The sequence below is a fragment of the Phodopus roborovskii genome, unplaced genomic scaffold (assembly GCF_943737965.1).
Source record: "Phodopus roborovskii unplaced genomic scaffold, PHOROB, whole genome shotgun sequence".
Classification (NCBI taxonomy): domain Eukaryota; kingdom Metazoa; phylum Chordata; class Mammalia; order Rodentia; family Cricetidae; genus Phodopus; species Phodopus roborovskii.
The window spans coordinates 1,236,075-1,263,833 of record NW_026126576.1 but is presented as its reverse complement, the minus strand read 5'-3'; the positions used below and the strand labels follow the sequence as shown (position 1 = coordinate 1,263,833).

The 27,759-nt window shown below is 37.9% G+C and overlaps 1 protein-coding gene and 1 non-coding gene across 2 annotated transcripts; both read left to right on the top strand.

Annotated features, from left to right (window-relative positions):
* The first annotated feature begins 1,322 nt into the window (after nucleotides 1-1,322).
* On the top strand, nucleotides 1,323-27,411 carry Tmf1 (TATA element modulatory factor 1). Its single transcript, XM_051203489.1, has 17 exons — nucleotides 1,323-1,602; nucleotides 3,607-4,793; nucleotides 6,615-6,718; nucleotides 7,739-7,865; nucleotides 9,700-9,805; nucleotides 11,191-11,333; nucleotides 11,894-12,060; nucleotides 12,746-12,902; nucleotides 15,782-15,874; nucleotides 16,266-16,422; nucleotides 19,548-19,740; nucleotides 20,578-20,647; nucleotides 20,858-20,950; nucleotides 22,556-22,657; nucleotides 22,919-23,071; nucleotides 24,069-24,194; nucleotides 25,178-27,411. The coding sequence occupies exons 1-17, from the start codon at nucleotides 1,461-1,463 to the stop codon at nucleotides 25,319-25,321; spliced, it is 3,264 nt and encodes a 1,087-aa protein (XP_051059446.1). The 5' UTR covers nucleotides 1,323-1,460; the 3' UTR covers nucleotides 25,322-27,411.
* LOC127236085 (small nucleolar RNA SNORA36 family) lies at nucleotides 18,121-18,251 on the top strand. Its single transcript, XR_007835756.1, has one exon. It is a non-coding gene; the product is annotated as a small nucleolar RNA SNORA36 family (small nucleolar RNA).
* Nucleotides 27,412-27,759: the final 348 nt, after the last annotated feature.

Sequence of the window (27,759 nt, the reverse complement as noted above, 5' to 3'; positions counted from 1 at the left end):
TCCCTCAATACTCTCTCATGGCCGGGCGTTGGTGGTGCATGCCTTTAATTCCAGCACTCAGAAGGCAGAGGCAGGTAGATCTCTGAGTTTGAGGCCAGCCTGGTCTATAGAGCGAGTTCCAGGACAGGCTCCAAAGCTACTGATAAATGCTGTCTCGAAAAATAAAAAACCCTCCCATATACCCCTCCTTGCTCTCTTCCAAATTAATGGCCTTTTTTTTTTCATTATTTGTTGTATACAAATATATGTATGTATATACATATTTTTAAATACAGTCTGATCAATCTGTATAATGTTGCTTGTGTATGGTTTCAGGACTGACCATTTGGTATTAGATAATTATAATTGGTGTGATCTTCCCTGAGGAAGACTATTTTTCCCATTCTTAGTATCCTTAGTAGCCTGTAGTTCTTTGTGTAGGATTGGATTCTCTTTTCACAAGGGACTGAAACTCTGGATGTCTAATTGAAATTTAGCTTTTAAATGTTGATATGATTTTTTTTTTCTTTAGCATTATTAGACCAAACCACTTCTGACTGGACAAGGAAGGCCATCGTCTTTAAATTTTCTTCCATGACGAAGTGTGAAAAAAGTGCATTCAGGCTATATCTTTTAAGTAGTGTACACAATATATACCAGTGGGTTATATTTTTATTGCTTCCCAAGTGTCTTAGTCCCTCCAAATTGCTATTACAGATCGCCATAAAGAGATTAGTTCACCTACAACAGAAACTTAGTTTTTACAGTTCCAAAGACCAAGAGGTCCAAGATCTACACAGCTCTTGTTCTGATGAGGGCATGCACATCTGGTTCATGGCTGGCATGGCCTCGGTACATGGTGCTTGAGAAGGCAGACACTTATCCTTTCTGGCGTCACCTCGTGACTCAGGAGGCTCCTAAAAATCCCACCTCTTGACCCAGGCGTATTCTGATGACGTCATTCAGATTACAGAACTCAGTTTTGAGGGAAGTCGTTTCATTTGTAAATGTTCCAGGATTTGGGGACAGTGCCCATACGTCAGGCAGGCAAAGCAAAGACAAGCAGGCCCAGTGAGAGCTGGTCAAGCATTTCTCGAGTGCCAGGAGAAATGTGAGATCTAACCGCCGTGTTCACTGCGAGGCACGTTCGCCTCCTGTCATTCCGGGAGGTCCAGGCTTCGGTGCAGACGGCGTGGGAGTGCAGAGAGCCGGCACAAACCTAAACATCCGGCCTCAGCAACCGTAACTAAGGGCTACCCTCCGCTCCCGGATGTGGCGTCACGGCACCGCCCCGTTCTTCCGGCTGGGCGGAACTCGGCTCCCGGATCTGGTAGTTGTGTACGTGGAAGGGCCGCGCATGCGCAGCGGTGCCGGGCTCAGCTGTGCGGGAGGCTGTGAGCTGCGGCGGCCGCGGGAGGCGGAGGGCCCGGGCCACCGCTGAGGCCGCCGGAGCCGGCCGGAGCCGGCGCTGACGAGGGGCCATGAGCTGGTTCAACGCCTCGCAGTTGTCCAGTTTCGCCAAGCAGGCCCTGTCTCAGGCCCAGAAGTCCATCGACAGGGTCCTGGACATCCAGGAGGAGGAGCCGAGCGCCTGGGCCGAGGCCATCCCGTACGGCGAGCCGGGTAAGCGGGTCCCGGGGAGTCGTGCCTGCTTGCCGTCAGACCCCAGCCCCGCGGCCCGCCTGCCTCGGCCTGGTGTGGGCCCCGCTGACCGCGGGTGTCAGCTCACAGTCTGGTCCTGGCCCCAGGCCCTTCCTGCAAGGGTCCTCGGCACAGCCGCCGATCCCCTAATTCCTGCGCGTCTTCCGCAGTTTGCGTCTTAGGTCCGAACTATGTAAATTCATGGAGTCAGGTAGCCCCGCGGGTAGCTTAATGATCACTTAATGCTTGGTAGCACAGACTTTACAAAAAGCTTCCTGGTCTTGAGAACAGCCGAGTCAGTACTGATCATACCCGTGTTCTACGGAAGAGCTAAACGAAACTCAGAATATATAAATAACTTGTTCCAGGTGAGACACAGAATGTACTGGGGACAGTACCCGGGGTCTGTGCGCTTGCTCCAAGAGTTTCCAAGTGTAGCTCCTTTTCTGCAGAACTAGGTCTTTTAGATTGGCTGAAATTGCTCTTTCGAGGGTCCAGTTACTTGTGTAAGTCTGAGGGGTTCTTGAGCGTTTTGAGTACAAACGGACCCGGGAGTACAAACTATTGGATGAAAAGAGATGTTGATCACTCTCTGGTTTCTGGTTTCTGGTTTTAGTTGTACATTGTTAAAGCCTCGGGGCCCAAGTTTGAACCATTGATATCTTAGTTTGTGTGTATGTAGGTATGTCATGATCTTACTTCTTTCAGTGTGTTGTATGATCTTGCTATTGAGTAGCTCACCTTGCTTTTTGTGGTTGGACTCCGGAGTTTGAGTTGGCTAAACTCGAGGTCAAATAAGTTTCAAATATAAAGATACTATTTTTCCCACACCCTGAAATCCAAGGCATGAATAGTGCTGTATAATTTATTTTTCTAAGGGCAGGTTATCTGGAATGGAGTCAAGTATTCATGAATGCTATTTCCTTGATCACCGGTTGTGGTTTGGATTACAGAACAACATAGGTCTGAAGAATGGAATAGTTTAGGTGAATGTGAGCTAACCACATTTTCCAAGAGGCAAATTTAAATCCTGGCATCCATGAAGATGATAACTAGCTAACTTGTAGACCTAACCTAGCTAGCAGACCTAATCTTGCTTTAAGCTTTGTTTTCTGTTTTTCATACATTGAACAAAAATACTGTCCCCAACTCAGTTTCCCCAAGTCATTCCAGGTAGTTTTGGAATCTTTATTGAAGGGTAGACTTTGTTAAAGGGCTTCTTAGTTTGTGTGTGTATGTGTTTTGTTTTGTTTTTTTTTAAAAGACATCTCAGGTTATTGTTTTTTTAAAGACATCTCAGGTTATTGTGTGCACTCTCAAGCAACTTCTGATTGCATACAATTTTAGTGACTTTTTTTGTCTAATTTTTAATTTTTGACAACAACTTTGAAGAAATTCTTGGGGTTTGAAGAGAGGGAGACTGGCCATTAAGTACATAAAAGTGAATTTATTCCCTAGACCTTAGTATTCACATCGGTTTAATTGTGATTTTCAAAAAAGAGTCTCCACTATCTCAGGTTCGTGGTTGAGTGTCATCTGTTTAGCTTATGATCGGGTTTTATTATCTAATGTTACAAGAATAAAATGATTGTGTGGCTAAATCGTGTTGTGACTACATGTGGCCTGTTAGTGAGGATTTGAACTGTTTTTGTGAGATGAGTTACATACCTGGGATGGGCTATAAAACCTGTATCACTACTTTAAATATATTCTCAGAGGGGAATGACATACTTGCTTTGGCTAGACAAAGCCAAGCCTGATTTTGTACTTGTTTATAGACCCTCTCAGGTCAACCCATATTGGTTTTATTCTGTTAGCCCCAAGTTTACCTGGAAACTAATTAGTGATGCTGTAAGCCAAGAGTTTAACTGCTCCAAGATATAGGATGTATTTCATAGGTTTTCTTTTCTCTCACATGAAACCTCTGATGATTGAAATATTAATGCTAGGTGTTTTCTTTAATTAATTAATTTCTTTTTGTCAAAGGAATAAGTCCACCTGTGAGTGGAGGATGGGATACTTCCACCTGGGGATTGAACTCAAGCACTGAACCTCAGAGTCCACCAACAGCCTCTCCTAAAGCAATTACAAAGCCAGTTCGAAGGACTGTAGTAGATGAATCTGAAAATTTCTTCAGTGCCTTTCTCTCTCCATCAGATGTCCAAACCATTCAGAAGAGTCCAGTGGTATCAAAACCTCCAGCCAAATCACAGCGGCCAGAAGGAGAAGTGAAAAGCAGTTTACATGAATCGTCATCCCCTGGCCAGTCCAGAACTTCTGAAACATCTGAGTCAGAAGTCAGAGAGACTGTATGTGTCCCAGGAGAAACTCCGGCTGTGGGTCCTCCTTCATCTGTACCTGAAGGCAAGCCTGGAGAAACTGCCAGTAAAGAGTCTGAGCTGAAGGTGCCCACTGTGCGACTGAAAGCTTCTGAAAATATAGTTCATGTAAACTCAGCAACAGAAGAGCCATCTCCCACATCCGCCCATTCTCTCACAGCAGAAACCAAGGAACAAAAACATGAAGACAGACAGAGCAATACACCTTCTCCTCCTGTTAGCTCCTTCTCATCGGGCACTTCTACCACCAGTGATATTGAAGTTTTAGATCATGAGAGTGTAATAAGTGAGAGCTCAGCTAGTTCAAGGCAAGAGACTTCAGATGCAAAGTCGAGTCTTCACCTCATGCAGACATCATTTCAGCTGCTCTCTGCATCTGCTTGTCCTGAATATGGCCGCTTAGATGAGTTCCAAAAGCTCAACGAGAGTTGCTGCTCATCGGATGCTTTTGAAAGAATAGACTCGTTTAGTGTTCAGTCTCTAGATAGCCGGAGTGTAAGTGAAATCAACTCAGATGACGAACTGCCAGGCAAGGGCTATGCTTTAGTGCCTATAGTAGTGAATCCTTCAACCCCAAAGACTAAAGTAGCAGAATCCACTGAAGAAAAAACTGAAGAGGAGGAAGGAAATGAAACGTTAATTGCACCTTCTGAAGAAGCAGAATTAGAGGAAAGTGGCCGAAGTGCTACTCCTGTTAATTGTGAACAGCCAGATATGTTGGCTTCTCCTACACCAGTAAATGAAGGGCATCTTGCCTCTGGACCAGCCACTGAGCAATGTGAAGGTGCTGAAAGTCAGCCAGAAGCACCGCCCGGGAAAGAAGATGTTTGCGAGGTAACTACAAAGTTTGGGTTTGAGGTGTGTCAGTGATGAAAACATTTCCTGGATGTGTGATGGTTTAAGAAAGTAGATCTCTGGTCATTTAATTGTAGCAATAAGGGCCTTAAAATGAATAGTTGTTTATATTAAATTATTTGAAATGACTGCAAAACAGCTATGGTAGAATAAGTAGGTATTATTAAAAAGCTCAACAGTTCCAATTTACATCTTTATTGTTAAATCCTTATCACTCTAAAATTCTTTTATGCACTGTACATCCTTATGTCAGTTTGCAAAGATACATGTATAATTCTCCTGACATAGATGTATAAAATCAACCCAAATGTTACTATCTTTTCCTTGTATCAAAATGTTTTCCATGTATATACCATTATGGGAAATTTGGATTTTGTCTAAATGAATACCTTATATGAATATTAGTGATGCTTTCCTGTGATTAATATTCTAATCTTGGTGTTTTCGTTAACATAACTAGTATACTTCTTACAGTGTTTTGGCTTGGTTTCTCCCTTATGTTTTTTTTTGTTTGTTTGTTTGTTTGTTTGTTTGTTTTTTTTTGATATCTGCTGTTAATATCTATCTTACATGAATAAGAAAAGGAAATGCCCAGGGAGCAAAAGTAAAACTTAGGAGTGACAAATGACTTCTCCCTAATACATACAAGAGAAAATGGTGTCGATTCTTTAATGTTAAATCAGAACTTTGGTTTTCTTCTGATTCTTAGAAATTAAATGGGAGCTGGCATCGTTCATAGGCTTCTGAAATGTATATATAACATACGTGGAGAAATGTAATGTGAGTGTTCAGTTTTGCCTTGCCTGCCATTTTTAGGAGCAGCAGATTCTGTTTCCTTGGTTTAATATTGTTCAGGAACACAGTGCTGTGCTATAGTTTTGAATGAGCGGTAGCAACCATGGAGTACATGCCGATACTTTGAATCCCTGAAAGCCAGCACTAGTTACTGTTCATATTTTCAGTGTCTTATGAAGGCCAGTGACTTTTAGTCTGTTCTGACTCAGACAAGACGTTTTTTTGAAATTGAGTAGGTACACTTTCTTCCTTTACAGATTAGTTTATCACTAGAATGAGATTCAAAGAATTACTTCTGTTTAGCTTTGTACCGATCGATATACCCTGGAAAATTCAAATGACTTGCTTGTAGGTTTTTCAAAGTTTTTTGTTTGTTTGTTTGTTTGTTTTAGTTTTTTGATACAGGGTTTCTCTATATTGCTTTGGAGCCTGTCCTGGAACGAGCTCTGTAGACCAGGCTGGCCTCCAACTCACAGAGATCTGCTTGCCTCAAAGGTGTGTGCCACTAGTGCCTGGCCAAAGTATTTTTTAAGCACAGTGGATAATAGTGTAAAAAATACATGTTTGAGTTAAAGAATAATAAGAATACAGAGGGATATCTAGCTACCACTAAACGAAGATCTGAAACACTACCAGACGTTTGACTTTTTTTCTAATTTTATTTATCTTCCTCAGAGGCTATGTACAAATAATTATCCTAGGTTTTTCTGTGAGAAACAAACTGCTTTAAGTGTTCTTATGCATAACACCTGGTATATTCACCTTGTGTTTCCTATAAGCTATACCTAGAAGTAGAATTTTCTGCACCCTCAGATAGGTAGCTGATGAGCTAGTATTGCCTCATTGCTTTGTGTACACTTCCACAGGTTATGTGCTTGGCTGCTTTTGCTCTCCTGACCTTAGCATTGTGATTTGCGAATGGCTTACACTTATAGCTCTTTACCTACATAATAAATGAACTTTTAAAGTCAAATAACTGACTTGTGTTTGTTCTCTTTTTTCCAGACACTTGCATTTCTGAATGAGAAACTGGAGAAGAGGGAGGCTCAGTTGTTGTCTCTTAGTAAAGAAAAAGCACTTCTAGAGGAAGCTTATGATAACCTGAAGGAGTAAGTATTGAAAGCACGCCAATGATTGCACACAGATGTGCAAGGCAGCAATACTTTGATGTTTTGAAATTAAAGTGTTCTACAATCTGGAGCAGGAGAGATGGCTTAGTGGTTAAGAACACTTGCTGCTTTTGTTGAGGACCTGTGTTTGGTTCCCAGCATCCTCATAACTCCAAGGGTGCCAGGGTCATATGTGGTATTTGTACATGTACATATGCAAACACTCAGTAAATAAATCTTTTCAAAATGTTTTGCAGTTTATAGTCACTGAAAATTGCATAGTGTTCCAGTTATTACCATATTTAAAGCTTTTTTTTTCTCAAATTATCTTTATCTTTGGCATTGAAAAATGTTTCATAAAAATACATTCATATATATATATATACATATATATATATATATTTATTTATTTTAATATTAGGCATTTAAAACATTTATTTAGTGAAAATTGAAATCCTGTAGTTAAAAATGTTAAATTGGTTTACTTTGAGATGACTGGGGAAGTGTATCAGAAAAGAGTCATTGAAACATTTGCTTTTGTCTTAGTTTTACACATCTAATATTGGTGACATTTTCATCAGTCTGTTTTGTTTGAGGTATTCTTAAAAATTAATTTATAGGGCTGAGGATAGGGCAGAACATTTTTCTGCCATGCACAGCCCTGGGTTCAATCTTGAGCAACACCAATAGATATATAAAGTAAATTTAGCAAGTAATTTTTCTTTGAAAAAGCAATTGGCTAGCTAGGCATTGTGGCACAGATCTGTAATCCCAGCAGAGAAGCAGAGGCAAGGGATGAGTTAGAGAGGTCACTTATACTATATTATAGGACCTTGTCTTAAAAACAAAACAGAATAAAAGGTACCAGACCTCACACAGTTCTATTTTAATAAGCTATATATTGGAGAAAATGCCGTCTGCATTTTGGGAACAGACCTCAGTACCTCTGGACTGTATAAATAGTATTTTCATTCTCGTGTTTTGTTTTGTGTTTTTCATTCTCTTGTATTTTGAATCTAGTGAAATGTTCAGAGTAAAAGAAGAAAGTAGTAGCATTTCTTCCCTGAAGGATGAATTTACCCAAAGAATTGCAGAAGCAGAAAAGAAAGTTCAACTAGCCTGCAAAGAGAGAGATGCTGCTAAGAAGGTAATTTAAATTAAACTCTGTAGAACTCCATGAATGAACTTACATTTTGCTACTAGAAAAAAATTAAATATCAAAAACATGTGTGTATATTATTAAGAAATTTTAGGTTTTTGTTTTATTAAAATTGGTAGATTTTGATACTTTAAAGAAATCTGGGGACTGGAGACTTGGCCCAGTAGACTTGAGGACCTGAATTTGGATCTCCAGAACCCATGTAAAAGCCAGACATAATGGCATGTGTCTTCACCCCAATGCTGGGGCCGAGGGCTGAGAGACAGGTGGATCTTTAAGAAGCTCATTAGCTAGCCAGCCTTGACAAATTGATGAGCTCCAGGTTCAGACCAAGACTCAGAAAATAATGTGGAGCAGTAATCAGGGAAGTCACCTGAAGTCTATTGTGTTCCATAGTTATGCACACAAATGTGCACATGCATGCACACGATTTTCTTTAAATGGTCATTTGTGTAATTTATGAATGAATCTGAATGAGTCATTGCAAGATATATAGCAAAGATCACTAAGATAACTAAACCAGATAATTCCATCAGAATGAAAAACAATGAAACTTAAATGGTGTTGTGTACATTTAAAAAAGTAATCATTAGTTCCATGAATTATTTTCCTATGACTTCAAACATTTATACTTCTTTAAGTATGAATTGAAAGTGTAGCTTATAGTTAATGGATAATGTCTCTCTTTTGGCATATGTTATATTGGCTTCTTCTGACTTTCTTCATCTTTAATGCTGTTGGCATTTAGGAGGCTAATTCTGCTACGGGGACTATTCTACTTGTTGTAGGACGCTTAGCATCCCTGGCTTCTCCATGTCAATGTAGTAGTGCCCTCCCTGCGTAGTTGTTGGGATTGCCAAATGCTCTTTAAGTCATGCCTATTCAGAAGCTGTTGTGGTGGTGCTCCCAATCTGGAGCACTTACAGCCTTCCATTGTTAACAGCTATGACTGTTAATTACTTTACAAGTCCTAGATTTTACTAATAAATTAGTGTATGCACTTAATTTTTGAGATTAGGTTGCTTTCCCACTTTATTACTATTTTTTTAAAAATCTCTGACATTATAATTTTGTGTGTGGGTGTGTATGTGTGTGTGGGCCTGTGCAGGTACACTTGCTTGGCACACTTACAAAGATCTGTGGATCCTGTACACTGAGTACAGGTCATCAGGCTTGGTGGCAAGTGCCTTTAACCACCAAGCCATCTCACAGGACCCCTGTCGTACTTCCTGACTAATAATGTCCATGGTAATTTATTATTTTCTGATTGATTTAATTAGCCAGCTCATCTCAGACACTGGCAGTAACTTGAGATACTTAACTAGCAACCCTCCTCCTGTCCTATACTGCTGTGTCATCCAGATGCAAAGCTTAACCTAGAGAGATGCTAAAGGAGAGTACAGGAAGTTATTTTACTCAATTTCCATATTAAAACTTGCTTATAGGACCGGGCATTGGTGGCACACACCTTTAATCCTAGCACTTGGCAGGCAGAGGCAGGTGGATTTCTGTGAATTTGAGGCCATCCTGGTCTATAAGAGCTAGTTCCAGGACAGGCTCCAAAACTGCACAGAGAAATCCTGTCTCAAAAGACAAAACAAAACAAAAACAAAAAACTTGCTTATATAACTGTAGGCTTTTATGTGGTATTCAAAGCTATTTCTTTGTCTTAGTTAACTAGGTAGGTGGATTGACTCAACTGTCAGATATATTATGGGAATGTGATTATGGGTGGCTTCTTCAAATGGGAAAGCTGGGAAAAACTTAACTGGAATGAAAATAATTCTTTATGATAATCACAGTTTTTTTTTTTTTTAATTAGGAAGTAAAAACCATAAAAGAAGAACTTGCCACTAGATTAAATAGTAGTCAGACTGCAGACCTCTTGAAGGAGAAAGAAGAACAGATTCAAGGGTTAATGGAAGAAGGTGGGTATTCTGCTGATTCTTAAAAATAGTGGAAGAGAAGGAAAAATACCATGTAATAGGTAGTACATGTTTTCCAATAACGACTAGTGAGCTGGGTGTGGTGGTCTGTTGTCCTAGCTACACAGGAGGTTGGAAGGTCTGTTGAGCCCAAGGGGTGAAGATAAACTTAGGTAACATAGCAGCAGTCTTCAGGAAAAAATGGAAAGAAGAGGAACATGAAGAAAAGGAGAGGGGGAATGGGAAATGAAAGCGAGGAAGGTGTGGACTTGATCACAGAAGTGGCTCATGACGGTGTATGGGACAATGGGGTAAGATGTATTGAAAGAAATAAATGCTGTGTAGCATTTTGCTAGGGAGGTTATTTTAAAAACTTTCCAAAAACAAGGCAGAATTTGTGCTTGAAATGAAAGAGCCCATCATTTAAACAAATATATCTGAAGGTTATAATTCAGGAACTATAAGGTCTCTGCATCCATGGTTTGAGTATGGTGAGCTATGGTTTTAGTATTTGATGACTTTCTTTTACTTGTTTGTATTTTGACTTTTAAAATTATTTATCTGTTTGTTTTGTTTCTTTAATCTTGGAGGTTTAGTTTTCAGTGTGTCTTTCTCTGCATTGTTAAGTACAGTTAAGAGCATATATTCCATGTGCAGCTTTCTTTATATGTCACTTTACTATTAAATGTGTTATATATCATTACTGATGGCTGTATAAAGTCCCTTATATGGGAATATTGTAATTATTTTAAGGTTTGTTAATGTTGGCTCTTCTATTTTTAAAATGTTCATATTACAAATATTGGATGAACATTTCTAACTTAAGTCATTGAATATAAATGTGTTTTAGAGCTTATGCAGAATTTGAGGACAATTTGGAAGCATTCACTTCACTTGAAATTAACATTTACCCCAACTTTTTTTTTTAACTTACCAAGAATTCTTTTGAATAGTGAGTATATTGTATATTATTTGATACAATACTAGATATGACTTACTTCCTGTCTTTTAAGAACCTAGTTTAGGTCAGAGGAGACACAATTACATAGACAATTTTAAAATACAGCTGTAAGATAGCTATGGTGGTACATACCTGTCCAGCATTGGGAGGTTGAGGTAGTAGGGTCCTGAGTTTGAAACTAAAGATCAAATGAAAACTGTTAGTATCTTGTTTCCTAGCATCCTTTTACATAATAATTTTAGTATTCATTGATAATTCCTGTCCAAGTAAATTTTAACACTGGAGCTTTTTTTTATAGCATTAAAAATTTATAGCATTAAAAAAAATGTATGTGTGCTACTGGCTAGATCAAAATCTCTATAAAGATTCTTAAACAGTCATTGTTTTTGGCATTTATGCTTTTTAATTTTTTTTTAATGACCACCAGGAGAAAAGCTTTCAAAGCAGCAGCTGCATAATTCTAACATCATTAAGAAATTAAGAACTAAAGAGAAAGATAATGAAAATGTTATTGCAAAGCTGAACAGAAAAGCTAAGGACCTGGAAGAGGAGTTACAGCATTTAAGACAGGTGACCAGTGGTCGGGTTTCTCTGTATATGCATTGTTCTTACTCCCTGTAATTGGCCATGGCTTGTGGAGCATTCAGACTGACTTAATGGGATTTTATGCAAGAAAAGGGTTTTATTTAGTCTTTAATAAATGAATAGCTAGTACGTTATCTAATATCCATGTGACCAGATACTTGACATGATGTGACCAACTTGAAGGAGAGGTTTCCTTAGACTCAGGTTTTCAGAGGACGAGATTCCATTGTAGTGGGAAGGTGTGACAGAGGACTTGGTGTGTGACACAAGTGTGTGGCAGCTGTTTGTTACATGGTGCCAACCAGGAAGTAGAAAGTGGTAAGGCTGCGAATGGGGCTGAGCTAACAACCCTGAAGGCCTGTTCTCCAGTGATCTGTTTCTTCCAGCTAAAGTCTCCATTGATTTCCAGAACACCACCAGCAGAGCACATGTTCAGTCACATGCCCTGGCGTGCCAATTTCCTATTCAACCTATAGCCAGTATTAAGAAATTCCTGGCATTATCTCATTTATTGAAAAGTGTTCTTGTCTGTTTTGATAACATAGGTCCTTGATGGCAAAGAAGAAGTTGAGAAACAACATAGAGAAAATATTAAAAAACTAAATTCTGTGGTAGAACGCCAGGAGAAAGATCTTGGCCGACTTCAGGTAGACATGGATGAACTTGAAGAAAAGAATCGAAGTACTCAGGCTGCCCTAGATAATGCATACAGGTACGAAGTATGCAGTGTGTTTTTAATCTGTTATCACAGTAGGAGGTTGAGGAAGTCCCTTTTCTTTATTTTTTAAAATTATTTTATATGCGTTGTATTTTTTAATTAATTAATTTTTATTAAATACAGTGTTCTGTCTGCATATACACCTGCATTTCAGAAGAGGGCATCAGACTTCATTATAGATGGTTGTGAGCCACCATGTTGTTGCTGGGAATTGAACTCAGGACCTCTGGAAGAGCAGACAGTGCTCTTAACCTCTGAGCTATCTCTCCAGCCTTATGTGTTGTATTTTGCCTGCATGCATATCTGTGTACCACATGCCCAAGGAGGCCAGATGAGGTGGTTGGTTCCTTAGAACTGGAGTTTCAGCAGTTGTCAGCTGCCATGTGGGCACTGGGAATTGGACTTGGGTCCTCCAGGAGAACGGTCAGTGTTCATAAATACTGAGACATTTCCAGCTAGTCTCTTTTCCATTATCTGATTGCTAGCAACATTTATACATTTATCTGTGAGCAAGTTTGTTATTAGACAAAGCAAGTGCAGCAGAGTCCTTATAATGGTTAGTGTTATTGTAAGGTATGCTTGCTGTTATTTTGAGATTTCTGGTACATTGCATTAGTGTGGGTGTTTACTTTTGCATTGTTCTGTTAATAAATGGAAAATTTCAATCTACTTTTGAAAGAGAACTTACTGATCTTCACAAAGCTAATGCTGCTAAGGACAGTGAGGTTCAGGAAGCTGCTTTGAGGCGTGAGATGAAGGCTAAGGAAGAACTCTCTGCCACACTGGAGAAGGCTCAGGAAGAAGCCCGTCAGCAGCAAGAGGCATTAGCACTTCAGGTAGGCAGTGGGTGGTGAAAGCCACCTTTATGTGTTAGTGCATGTTTCTGCAAAATGAAACATTTTACTACCAAATGTGAATCTGTTCTTACATGAGGTACATATGGTAGGCTTCTGTGATTATGTTACTGGCATTTTTAGAGTACTGGATTATACAAACCTTACTTGTATGTTTCTTAAATTGTCATTAGTGAAGCAGTTCTCAACCTGTGGGCCAAGACCTCTTTGGGGATTGAACAACCCTTTCACAGAGGTTGCTTAAGATCATGGGAAAACACAGATGTTTATATTATGACAGCAGCAACATTAAAGTTATGAAGTAGCAACGAAAATCATTTTATGGTTGGGGGTCACCACAACATGAGGAACTGTATCAAAGTGTCTGAACATTGGGAAGGTTGAGAACCACTGCCTTACTGTAATGCACATATCATGCCGTTATTGCTTGGTTTTCTGTGAGTTTCATACATATTTATAAGTATACAATGTGGGGGGCATGGCTCACTGGTAGAGCCTCTGCCTCCTAAATGTAGAGGGCCCAGCACTGCCAGAGGAAGGAGAATTTTATAAACTGGGTATCCTGTTGCCAGAATAATGTATATGCATATAATTAAAACATAAACATACAGTTTCAAGAGACTACATTATATTATATCATACAGTTGACTCTTGAACATGTTTGAACATTTCTGGCACACATTATTTTAAAAAATCATCAAATGTTGCTAGATGGTCATGATACTTGCTTTTACTCCCAGCATTCAGGAGGCAAAGACAGACAGATCTCTGAGTTTGAGGCCAACCTGGTCTGAGAAACCCTATCTTGAAAAGTCAAAAAAAGAAAAAAGAAAAGAAAATCATCAAATATAGAACATCTGAGCTACTTATACCATTTGGCTATCATTAATGCATTAATGCTGCTGCTGTACATACTCATTCCACTTTGTTTTTTTTTTTTTTTTTCTCTTTTCAGTACAAGGGGTCTGACCAGGGCCTTTTGTGTGCTAGACAAGTGCTTTCTTTCCTACAGAGCTCCAGCTACATTCCACACTAGGTCTTATGTATATGGATATCTAGTTTCCTCAGCACTGTTAAAAAACCAGAAACACAAAACTATTCTTAGCAACCTCAATGAACTTTAGGTTTTGTTTTACAATTTTAGTGGCTAAATTACTTATAGATGAAAGTATAACAAAATACAGTCAGACAGCATTTGCTTCTAAGTTGTTCCGACCACTTTGTCAGTGTTTGGCTTACCTTTTTAGTGTTTCAATTATAAATGCAGGAAGTACATATGCCTGCTTTTTAATAAATGCACTCAGGCACATTTGTGTCTCCTTCATTTTTCTTACATTAAAGACTATTACTTACACTGTTTTACAACTTTCTTTATGTACTTACTACACTGTTCTTATAGTTTTGGTTAAGAATCTTGGATTTAACGGTTGAGCCATCTCTCCAGACTATTCTGATGGTTGTGTAATAATAGAACGTAGAATTTTAGTTTTATGTCTCTTGGCTATGTAATTTTCAGCTATATTTGATGGGTTTGGATTGTTTTCAGTGTTTTGCTGTTGTAAATCATGCCATGTTCCATATACCCATGTATTTCTGCCACCCTGACAAGAAAATATAATATAAATTTGTGGGCTGGAGAGAGGGCTCAGCCGTTAGGAGTACATACTACTCTTACAGACTCAGGTTTGATTCCCAGATCACACATGGCAGTTTATAACTGCCCCTAACTCTAGTTTCAGGTGGTCCAGTGAGCTCTTCTGACTTCCATGGACTCTTGTACATATGTAGTCCACATGCATACACTTACACACAGACATATGCTAATTTTGAAAATTCTTTCAAATTAAAAATATATTACAATAATAAATAAAAATTGAGGGAGTAAAGAATAGAGTATGGGACTGTCATTCTTAAACCACCATGCTATATGAGGTTTGATCGTTTTGTATGTTACTTTGTTAACATTACCACCATCTAGTCTTTTTTCGTATAATTAATAGCCATAGGTAGTATAGTCTTTTCATTTAGGATGAATACATATTTTATGCATTGATTATAATTTTTAATGCTTATGTTCATGAAAACAAATTACAATACTGATGGCTATTAAAGTTCTGTTTTCATTTAGTTGTTGCCAGCCTTGCTAATGCTGCAAGAGCATAGCTGTGTGCTCCATAGAGTAAGTCTTCAGGACTACAATAACCAGTAGAGGCCTGACATTATTTTCTGATTATAAATATGATGCCATAGTAGGCAGTTACAAAGTGTGCAACTATGTGTGAGTGGCACCTTCTCCCTTGTTTTGTTCTGAAACAGTGTCTAGCCATAGTATTTGAATGACCTCTAACTCTCGTCTCAGCCTCTCCCTAATAGCTTTGACTGCAAGCACATACTATCACACTGCCAACACTTTTCTCCTTTAGTTTAGTTTATTGGTGTTCAGATAGGGCCTACTATGTAGCACAGACCTTTCTGGAACTCTCTACATCATAACCTAGGCTGGCCTGGAACTTGAAATGCTCATACTGAAATTATAGGTGTTGCCACCATACCTAGTTTAGTTTACTTGTTTATAGCTCATCTAGTTCTTAACACACCCTGTATTGTGGCAAATGTTTATGCATACATGATCTCCCTTCTATTGTATGAGAGGACTGTACATATCTCCATGCTTTTCTTTGGCAAGTAGATTGCTTTCATAAATAAATAGTGAATATATTTATAGCTCTGGCATTGTTTATGGAGTGGGATGTGAGTTCATTGTTTAGTGTGAAGTGTCATACATAAAAAGTCAACACAAATGTCCTCAGCAGGAAGTTACAGCCAGTGTTCTGACAATAAGAGTGTCCTTTGTCTTGCAGGTGGGGGACCTTAGGCTAGCACTGCAACGGGCAGAGCAAACAGCTGCCAGGAAAGAGGATTATTTACGCCATGAGATCAGTGAACTTCAGCAGGTATTGTCCCAGCTTTCCCAAGTGCAAGGTCAAGAGTGTGTCTTCTTGAAGTAACATGAGCATTCACTGAGCTAATGTCCCTGCACTGAAAGCATTCCTACTGTACATGCCATTGGATGGACTTTCATAGCTTATGGGAACCAGAGTAATCCCCTGAAAGAAAAGAAAAAGGGACATCTCTAATTTTGCCTTAAAGAAAGTAAGTTTATCATGATAGACTTGCTGTATATTCAATATCTATCTAGTAGATATAGATATACTTTTTTTTTTTTTTTTAAGTAAAAAGCTAATAACTTTCTCCTGGAAAAACTTTCTGAAGATTAGGTTTGCTGGTGTTTTTTAGTGTTTTTGTTTCTGTCAGTGGTAATAATGTGAACATTTTTTGATTTAGAGACTCCAAGAAGCAGAGAATCGAAATCAAGAACTGAGTCAAAGTGTTTCATCAACAACAAGACCGTTGCTCCGACAGATAGAAAATTTGCAGGCAACTCTAGGCTCTCAGACTTCATCATGGGAGATGCTTGAGAAGAATCTTTCTGATAGGCTTGGTAATTTCTTTAGTATTTTATGTTTGATGCAGGAGACTATTTGTCTTTTGTGTAGAAGTAGGATAGTGGTATGACATTGAGAGTCATCTGATCTCATGGTGACATTTGGTGTCTAACATATATAGATATTTTCCCCCTTTTTCATGTTTATATTAATACCTCAACATGACTCTTCCAAATTAACTTTCCTTACACAGTATCAGATACTGTACTGCTTGCCATTTTATTTATTGTGTATGTGTATGTGTGTGTTTGTGTTTGTATGTATGAAAATTCATGTGCACCTACTAAGTGCATGTGTGTGGAGACAAGAGGTTGGTATCTGAGTCTTCATCAATTGCTTCTCTCAGTTATATTTTCCCCTGAACCTGGAGGTGACTGATTTGGCCAGATTGGCTGGCTGGCGAGCTGCTTGCATCCTCCTGTGTCTGCCTGCCTAGCTGTGGGATTACACACACTCCTGCACTTGCCTTTTTTATGGTGCTGGGACTTTCACCTCGAGTCCTGTGTACTTGGCTAGCTATCTTCCTAGTCCTGGTTCTTTCACTTATTTTTATAGATGACTAGACAGATCTCTTCCTTGTCCTTCATCCATTGCTACATCTGACCCCTTTCTAGCTTGTCTACGAGAACGTAAGCAATAGGTATCAGATACAGTTCTAGATAGTGTAGAATTCCAGAAGCAGAGGCAAGTCTGAAGAGGATTAAGATGAAATCCTAAAAGAGAGATATGATGGAGTCTTAAGACTATATATTCTGCTTCCTTATAAACACTCCTTGAGCTAATTCTCGCTGCTCTTAATAAAGAAAGCAATGCCAAGGTGTTGTTCTGTAGTCATAGGCAGGTGGTATGTGTATATAACAGGTATCCAGAAGCTAACAGACTTATGAAAAATTCATTAATACCTTCTGGTTCCTAAAAATCCCATGTGTAGCTTGGGAGATTGTAACAGGAAAAATAAAAACCCAGAGACAGATGTTGGGATTCAAGCTGATGGTCAGATAAACAACCAGCTACTAGCTCTTACCTCCTCCTCAGACTGAAAGGGTGATCCTGACTCCACAAACCCTCAGAGTGCAATGCTCTCTTCACAGATCTTTAGAGACAATAGCTCTTCCTGCCTAGAAACTAAATCTCCACATGAGACCCTCTGCTTCTTTCTCTGCTTCTTCCTTTAGTAATTCCCTAGTGTTGGAATTAAAGGCATGTGATCTTCTGAGTTCTGGAATTAAAGGTGTGTACTACCACCCCCTAGCTCTGTGTCTAGCTAATATGGCTCCTGGAATTAAAGGTATATGTCACCACTGCCTGACCCTTATAGCTTGTGGTTAGCTTTGCATTCTGAACCCTCGATCAAGCTTTTTAAAATCATAAGTAATATCATCATAGGAGATACCATGTTCTAGTGACAAAGCATATGAGTGAGGGTCAGGAGATAAGGGTTGGTGTAGTATTGTGTTTGTATTCTCAGTCATCAGCAAGTCACTTACTTTACTCCAGACTCTGTCTTTGAGTGACTCCTTGTCAGTCATAGGGTGACAAACTAGATTCTTTGCTTTCAAGTGGTATTGAATGAACCATTGGAAGCCTTTGGGGATGCTGTTTTGTTGAGAGAGAAGCTCAGTAAATATGTACAGGGTTCCTCCAGGCTGCCCTAGTACAAACAGGTCCTCCTGAAATGCGCATAGAAATTATCACTCCAAAGTGTTGAGTTCAGTTCAGGGCAGCTTCCCTGTTCTGTTAATTTAACTTTGGGACATTGAAATTGGCTGTGAGGAATGACTGAATAGAGAGCATTACTCTATTCATATACCTTTAGTCTACACAAATAAAGTTTTTAAAAAGTTATCAATGTTTGGAATTTTTGTCTTTTGATTATTTTGTGTTAGTCTCTGGGATGTCTGTTTGTATAGTTTATTTAACTGATTGTTTGGGGAAGGATATCTTGGTTGGGTCCAGGTTTTGACTGTTATGGATAAAGCTGCTGTAAATGTCCCTGTTCAGGATTAAGTGTGGGTGTAAATTTTCATGTCTCTGGATGAAAGACCAAATATGTAGTTGCTGGGCCATGTGGACATTCTTGCTTAGCTTTCAGAGAAAATGCTGAACTGTTTTTACAGTGACTATTCCAGTGGCAGTAATCAAGTTGGTTCACAACCTTGATAGCATTTTAGGTTGTCCCTGGTTTGTTAATTTATTTGTTTCATCATTTATTTATTCATTTACCATTCAGAAATTCTTTTATCTCATCATTTTAGTTTTCATTTTCCCAGTGACAGCCGATGTTGAGCATCATTTTGTATGTTTATTTTCCACTTACCCACCTTCAAAATAAACCATCTATTCATAGTTTTTGCTTATTTTTTGACTCAACTGTATATATTTTTCACTTTTGAGAGTTCTGCTTATATTCTAAGCACTAAACCTACATGTGTGACTTGCATTTATTTTCTTTCAGTTTGTAGCTTGTCTTGTCTTTTTATTTGAAAACAAACAAACAAACAAACAAAAAGACAGGGTCTCATATAACCCAGGCTGACTTTAGACTCTCTAGGTAGCCAAGGATAGCCTTGAACTCCTGATTCTCCTGTCTTTATCACCTAGTCTTAGGATTATAGATGTGCACCACCACCCTTGGTTCATGTAGTGCTGGGGATGAATCCATGGTCTCATGCATGTTATACATGTAAACAACCAGCTAAGCTACATCCCTAGCCTGTTTGTCTTTTCATCCTCTTCACCTACAGCAAAAGTTTAACATTTTAATGGACTCCATTTATTGATCTGCCTTTCTGAACTCAAGTGAAAGCAATCTTTGCTGATCCTAGATTTTGAGTATTTTCTTTGGAGTCTGTCAACCGTGAGTTAATTTTCGTGTGTGATATTTTGCACCTTTTCTGTGGGTATTCGGTTGCTCTGGAGCTGTTTGTTGATTTCCTATACTGTTACACTCTGAGGTGAAAATGTTAACTTGTGCATTAACGAATGTTGGCTTGCTTCTCTCAGTTGGTAGTCCTGTCTTAGTCTGCAAATTTGAATCATTAGAAGTCTGAAGTCAGAACCAGCCTGGTGTCCAATCTTTCCCTGGCTTATGTGTGCATGACTTTTCTTCCTCCATAATCAGGTGAGTCACAGACTTTGTTGGCCGCAGCAGTTGAAAGAGAACGTGCAGCTACAGAAGAACTTCTTGCCAACAAAATCCAGATGTCTTCAGTGGAGTCACAGAATGCCCTCTTACGACAGGACAACAGCAGACTTCAGGCCCAGCTAGAGTCAGAGAAAAATAAACTAAGGAAAGTGGAAGATGAAAATAATCGGTGAGTATGTTTATGTGCTATTCTCTGTGGTTCCATGGCATTTTAAATCGCTGTTGGAAAGTATGTTTGTTGCGTTTTAGCTTCATTGCATTGAGAACTAAAAGTGAATACCTTGCAGTATTTAAAGTCAGGGTCATTAGTGACATGCATTAAACTAGTGCTAGGATCCATTGCACTTCTTGTGAAGTTATATACTATGTTCTATGTGTATTTATATTTTTATAGAGAAAGTATTTGTCCCATTAATGTGGTTTTTTTAAAGGAAGAGTCTAATGCCATCAGCTGAAAGGAAGGAAGGAATTGTGATTGCATGGAAATTGTTTTTATAGCAGTCTTACCTGATTTCTAAATAAGTATTTGGGTTCTTCTTAAACCACAATGTATAAAACCATTCACCGGTAACTATGTAAGGTTATAATGGGTGTGTTTTCACCCTTGACTTCCAAAGAAAATTTATTGTTAAGAAAGTAGTTAAGTAACAATGAAGTGCCTGGACTTAGATAAGCATTCCATAGAAACTCTGCCCTCTCTCCCTCCCTCCTGCCTTCCTTTCTTCCCTCCTTCCTTCCTTGCCACATTTGGACATGGAATGGTGGTTCTAAAATTACTGTTTAAATGTCTCATTTTAAATCTCAGAGTACTGGTAACAGAAAAATGGGGGGAAAGCAGAGCTTTTCACTTGTGCTGTAATAGTGGCCTGGGACAGTCGGTTGGAAAGTCTTTGATGCTAAGCTGCTGATAAAATGACTCTAAATATGTAACTGGAGTTTTACAAGTAGAGTTTTTAAATAGTGTGTACCATTACCTTCTTTGTTTTATTTCCCTTTGGTTTACTAGGTACCAGGTTGAATTAGAAAACCTAAAAGATGAGTATGTAAGAACACTTGAAGAGACAAGGAAAGAAAAGGTATTTCTCATTGTGTTGCTACCGCAAGGGCTTGCATGGAGATGGAAGGGGATGGCAGCAAACTGCTGAGGAGGCAAGATGGGTGACATAGAGCCTGTCTTTGGTGATAAAATGGTAGCTTGTATTTATACTCTGAGCTTTGCAGTTGACTCGTTATGGTGCCATAGACTAGTGTCTCAAAAACTAGCTAACTGTATCTCTCTCCATTAGACACTGTTGTGCAGTCAGTTAGAAATGGAAAAATTGAAAGTTGAACAAGAAAGGAAGAAAGCCATTTTCACTCAAGAAGCAGTTAAAGAAAAGGTACTTACTTGTTTGTTTTGAATTGATTTGTGTAGCTAAACTGTCAGGGTGACCACAGATTAGTCTGTAGTTTAGTTGTACTAATATGTTAAGTGTGTGTGTGTGTGTGTGTGTCTGTGTGTGTGTGTGTGTGTGTCTGTGTGTGTACCTCCCCCACTGTGTCTGAAATTAATATACTGGTAAGTTATGGCAGCATTGTCAGTGTTCCATGTAGAACAAATCTGAAGTCATTTGAGTGCATTCAAATTGGTCTGTGATTGGCTTTGAGTTATAGATACTTTTATACTTACAAATGAATTTTGTGGTTTCTCACAGAAACTAATGTAGCAAATGGCCCATAGGCAACTTCAGAATGGAATTGGCTTGTTCTATCTTTGTGATTAGTAAATATAGTGAGGCTGCCTTGTTTTTGCTTTTTTGATTTATTTTTTGCATGTGTATGTGTTTGGTAACCATGAATATGTGTATATGTGCAGGTGTGTCTGTGTCCACATGCATGTAGAGGTTCAAAGTTGACACTGGGTGTGTTCCTTGTTTTATTGAGGCAAGTCTCTTGCTGAGCCTGGAGCTAGCTGATTGTGGCTAGTCTAACTAGCTAGCTTGTCTTAGGAGTGCTGGGATTACAGGCAGCCACCACACTTGGCTGGCATTTCTGTGGGTTCTAGGGATCTGAACTCTGTTCTCCATGCTTTATTCACTAAAACACCTCCTTAGCTCCTATAGGTAATTTTTCAAAATGTGTTTCCTATACTTGACGTATTATAGCATACTGAAAGTTAGCATAATATGTTAAAATAGTACACAAAAATGGAAATTATTTTTTCAATGTATTTGTAGTTTTTTAATTTTAGTTTTATTTCATTTGTATGGATGTTTCTCTGCACATATGTCTATGTCTCACATGCATGCACTGTCCTTGGAGCCATGAGACTGCATCAGATTCCCTGAAACAAGTTACAGGAGTTGTGAGTCACTGTGTTCCAGCTTGGAATTGAGCCAGTGCTCATAACTGCTGAGCCATCTCTTCAGCCTCCAGTATTTTGTTGTTTTTGTTTTTAGTACACTAAAATAAAATGGATAAGTCAGAAATTTCAGCAAGTATGAGAGTAAATGACAATATGTTACATAGTAGTTAGCTTCTGCAGGCATTTCAACCAAAGCCTTCTCATTTCCTTAAAAAAAGTAAACCTGGCTAATTGTGTTACAATATAAATGGGCAATGCAGGCTTTTAATTTTTATTAAAATTTTTTTTTATTATGAGTGATTTATTTGTGTGTGTGTGTGTTTGTGTGTGCATGCATCCATGATGTATGTGTGGAGGTCAGAAGATAACATGCTAGAGTTGTTTCTCTTTTTACTGTATGAGTCCTAGGATTGAACTCAGGTTAGGCTTGGCAGCAAGCATCTTCCCCTGCTGAACCGTCTTGCCAGCTCAGCACTTAATTTTTAAATGCTTTTTATACTTCTAAGACTTACCTTTGAGAAATTGAATTTATAACATTTAATGGAGAAATTTAATGTCTTTGTTTTCATTAATTGTAGAAAATTTTCTTGCTTCCCTTATTTTTTGCTTCTCAGTCTTACAGACTTTTTTTCTCCCTAAGGACTACAAACCGTTTTCTGTTTCTAGTACTCCCACCATGTCACGCTCGAGCTCTATAAGTGGAGTAGATACAGCAGGGCTACAGACATCTTTCCTGTCTCAGGTAATGGCTTATTTCTTACATGTGCCTAGTTCTTACCTTGAGTAATGTAAGGGAACATGCAGCGTCAGGTTGACTATCACCATGACCTTGTTGGAGGAATTCATCAGAATATGGTGCTAATTGAAGTAAAGAAATGCAGATGATTTTCTGCTTTTGAGAAACTCATAGATGTTTCAAAGTCAGAATTAACGGGATCTTTGTTTGAACTTGATAATAGAATGTAACATGATAATTATCTGTGTGTGTTCTTCAACTGAATAGGATGAGTCTCATGACCAATCATTTGGGCCAATGTCTGCATCAGCCAGTGGAAGCAATCTTTATGAAGCTGTAAGGATGGGAGCAGGATCAAGTGTTATTGAAAATCTGCAGTCTCAACTAAAGCTGAGAGAAGGAGAAATTAGTCATTTACAGGTATTGGAAAAAATTAAGTATGTTGTAGAATCCTATGAGATACTGTGTTCTAGTAAGTAGTAACCTTCATTTCCACTTGAATTCTGAGCACATTGGAAAATAAGATGAATTGGTGACATATAAAACCAAGTGTATCACATATAGAAATGATATAAGCTAGAACCAAGTGAGCCTCCTAACTAACTGACTGCCAGAGTTAGGCAGATTTATCCACCCTGTCTTAGGAAATGCTGGGTGCCATGGTCTACCCAGAGAGGACGTAGGGGCATCTGAAAGCAGGGATAGCCCACTCCTTTCCAGTATCTTTTTCTCAACAAGAAAAAAGGAAGTGCTGAACCAGCATGCTTGCTTTATTTTTCCCATATGTCACAGGAAAAGTCTGTCTCATCTTCCTCACTGTTGTAAGGAATGAGTCCAATGAAAGAGACCTGCACATAGAATAACAACGCAATAGGAGGGAGCTGTAAGAATTATTGCTTATAGAGTGAGAATTAGTATTTTTTTTTATCTTTTGACATTAAACTTACAACTCAAAGTGAATTCCTATTTTTATTTGAGTAATTATGAAGTGGGTTGATGTATATTGAGAGCATAGTGCAGTGTTGTGTGCTTGAGAGTCCTGTTTAGTTTCTCGGTAGTGGTGAAAGCTCTTAGCGATACAACCTACATAGTTGGGAGGGACAGCATTAAAGTGTGTTTTCATTCCTCTGGCTTTTTCCAGTAACTTAGAATAATGGAAACATGTTGTTTTCTTAGATTAGAGAAAAATATGGTTGCATTTTTCAGACAAATCATTGTATTTTCTTCACTTTTTTCTTGTATAGTGAGCCCTATAAATAAATAACTTCTACAGAAACTTGGGATTTTCTTCCCACTGATCAGCATTATATGTTGACATATGCTTTTCTTCAAAAGTGATAGACTAGATATTTTTGTTAGTGGGAATATTAAACAGGATATGTTTGTATTGAAACCATTTTACTGTTATGTTTTTCAGCTAGAAATTAGCAATCTAGAAAAAACTCGATCCATAATGTCTGAAGAGCTAGTTAAATTAACAAATCAGAATGATGAACTAGAGGAGAAAGTGAAAGAGATACCCAAGCTTCGAGTTCAGCTCCGAGTAAGTATTCTTCATTTAATGTTACATCTAAGATATTTTAAACCAGTTATTAAACTTATTAGCTTATATGAAATGGCTATGTATGATGTAGTAATTTCTTTAGGGAGCCAGTAGTTGGATAAAGAATGTTAAAGATGAATTTCTATTGCTTGTGCTATTACATATCTAGTGTTTTCACAAACTGTTTAGTACTAATTTAAGAAAACAAGATTTTGTTTGGCCAATAGTTATTAAAGGTATATTGCATGCTTTGTAGTATTTGACTCAGTGTTTGTTTTATCTTATTATTGTGACATAATTGAATATTAGGGCAGACACTTGTCTTGTGGGATAAAGGCCAAGCAATACCAAAATTAATCGCGAAGACAAAAATCTCACAAGGTACTTAAAATAATGAGAAGGAGGCTGATTAAGTTATATTTGAAGAGAATTATAGATTTAATGGAGAAATATGGTTGGGGTGTGTGTGCGTATGTATACGTATGTGAACACATGTTTGCGTATGTGCTGGGATGTGTGCTAGGGGACCATGAGACTAAGACGGTGTCCTGCTTTATCCCTCTTCGCCCTGTTGGTCCCTTAGACAGGAGTCTCACTGAGCCTGAAGCTTGCTGGTTTTTTTTGGGTAGCCTGGCTGACTGGCCACCAGCTCCAGTGAGCCTCCTCCCAGATCTGGGGTTACAGGGCCACATGGCTTTTTATGTGAATGCTGGGTTAGAATGAGGTCTTCATGCTTGCTCAGTAAGTGCTCTTGCCCACTGAGCCGTCTCCTCAGCCCTCCATTGTGGTTTCCAAGGAAGTTCCTCTTTTTGGCTCTGTATTCCCATTAGATAGACTGGGTATAACTTTAATTTTTTAAAAGGTAAGTTTAATATTTTTAAAATTAATATTTTTGGTCAACTTGTAATTTTTTTTTCTATTGACTTGTGTAACAACTGTAGATGTTTGTATGGTCATTAACAGATTATTAACAAATTTTTTAGGACTTGGATCAAAGATATAACACCATTTTGCAGATGTATGGAGAAAAGGCAGAAGAAGCAGAGGAACTTCGCCTGGATCTTGAAGATGTAAAAAATATGTATAAAACTCAAATAGATGAACTTCTAAGACAAAGGCTCAGTTAACTTGTGAAATCCATATTCCCATCAAACTGAATGTAAACACTTAATATATAAATGCAGACTTCCAATAAATTCTTTTATAGAGTTAGAAAATGGGATTTGCTGTAGAGTGTAAAAAACTTTTTAAAAAATTCTTTTATAGTATGTAGTTATATTTGCAGTTAAATTATTTTGTGCAATATTTGAATTTTATTTTTGAAACTATTCTTTAAATTTTTTTAAAGCATTTCTTTTTGTGCCTTGAATAGCACAGAGATTTATTACTTTATCCACATAACAGTATGGCTAGGAAAGGAGATTGCTGTTCTCATTGTGGATATATAATTAATTGTATTATAGCTATAATTTATATGTGTTTGTATATATTGAGAGACTTAAAGAGTAATGTTAATATTGAAACTTTGAAATCTTTCACACTGAAGTTGTTCAACATATTTCTTGAAAATGTTTTCAGCATTCAAGTAAAAAAGGTGATTAAATTTTTGTGACTACTAAATTATAAACTAATATTTTCCTTTAAAAGCAGAAGTCATACTGACATGTCTAAAATTTAAAGAGTAATCTAAGCTTAAAAAATATTTCTGTTTTTGAAAATTTATTCCATGTGGCTTTCACAATGAAGTGTGAACAAATGTAGATCCTTTTTGGTACTTATCTAGAGAAAGCTCTAAACAGTCAATATTAGCTAAAATAGTCAATTTACTTTTTAAAAACTACTTGTTTAATTTTATACAGTTGTATTTTGGGACATTAAAAATGAATGTCTTAACACAGAATCTCCATAGCAAAATGGAAAAGTTACAGGAGTACATTTAAATTGAAGATTTTATAATTTTGTGAGTTCAATATTTTTTCCTTGAAGCCTCAACAAACAAAAATAACAAAAAAGTAGTGTAGAATAACTTTAGAACATAGTTATTATGCCCTCTTCCAAATATTACATTGTTTAAAAGTTAATCAAGTTGTATTTTAGACCTGTAAAATACTTTGATTTTATTACTGAAAATTATTTAACTGCTTTCATCATAGCTCCTCTTTATCTGTTCTTTTGTGGTTCTAGTTAAAGTTAACAATAAGCCAAAAATACATGGAAATTCTAGAAATTAGAGTTTATAAGTACAAAATGTATGCTGTTCAGAGTAGCCAGCTGGAATCTCACTGTTGGACCACATTTGTCCAGTACGTTCACACCCCTTGTTTAGTCACTGATATGTCAGCTATTGGGTCTACTGTCATAGTGTGGACACTGTGTTCTCTAATGACCCAAAAGTGAAAATGTCAAAGGTTAGCCAGAAATTCTTCCCTTTAACAGAAGGATGAAAGTCACTGTTGGCCGTCTTGCTGGAGGTGGGTAGCTTCCACTGTTTTAGGCATTGAGAAGGTAGGATTTCAAGTAAAGGCTAAGTTTTAGTTACATTTTAAACAGTACTTCAGAACACCGCTGTGAGTAGCCATCTTGCAGAATGGAGACTTTGGGAGGTGATTCAAGTGACCTTGTTTTTTTGTTCCTTGTTTTTCATCCACACAGTGCTGTTGTCATTGGGTCTCTCTGACTTGTAGCATGAATAAATGTCCTGTTGGTGAAAGTCACAGTCATAAAATTAAGTTTCTATATGCTAGTGGTAGGAAACCTCCTCTTAACTATCCTCCAGCTTTGAAATATGTTTAACCCGGGCAGTGGTGGTGCAGGCCTTTAATCTCAGGACTGGGGAGGCAGAGGCATGTGGATCTCTGAGTTCAAGGCCAGCCTGGTCTACAGATGGAGTTCCAGGACAACTTGGGCTACATAGTGAGATCCTGTCTCAAGAAAAACAGCAGCAACAACAACAAAGTCAACTTTTAATATTTGGGACATGATGACAAGTCTGACAGCAATAAAAATATAGAGTTAAAGACAGGAAACCTCAATTTCAAAATTCTTGACAAGCATTTGAAACTGGTAGTTTGGGAACTGTAAATACTTTTTAAACAAATAGTTTAAAATGTAGCAGAGAAAAGACTTTGAAATTAAAATTTTCAATATTAAACTCTAAATGTTACAATATCAACATTATTTTTCTTGGTCCTTATTAATAAAATCAGCTACACTTAAATCTTAAAGTGTTTTCAACTTCTTTATTTATAAAATGATATACAACCATTTATATCTATCACATGGTCTGCTTCATCTATAAATTAATAGCTAATAGTAAAACTGCTTTTAAGTTGCCAAGTATATACTTAGATCTTTCAATACTCAAGTTGATAAGGAGAACTGAATAATTTTTTTTTTGTAAATAATCCAGTAGGTGGCAGAATACCTATTAAATATTGGTTACTCTTTCATTAAATTTATTTGCTTATATATCATTGAAAATTCTCTACTCAAAGGGTAGTAGAATATTCTGGTGCATAAAATAGTTTGCAATTATATGCTTCCATTCTTGAGAAACAAGGAAGAT

Coding starts and splice junctions, on each gene's coding strand:
- Tmf1 (XM_051203489.1), top strand. CDS start 1,461: ATGAGCTGGTTCAACGCCTCGCAGTTGTCCAGTTTCGCCAAGCAGGCC. Junction 7,866..9,699: donor AGAGAGATGCTGCTAAGAAG/GTAATTTAAATT, acceptor TTTTTTAATTAG/GAAGTAAAAACCATAAAAGA. Junction 22,658..22,918: donor AGACATCTTTCCTGTCTCAG/GTAATGGCTTAT, acceptor TCAACTGAATAG/GATGAGTCTCATGACCAATC.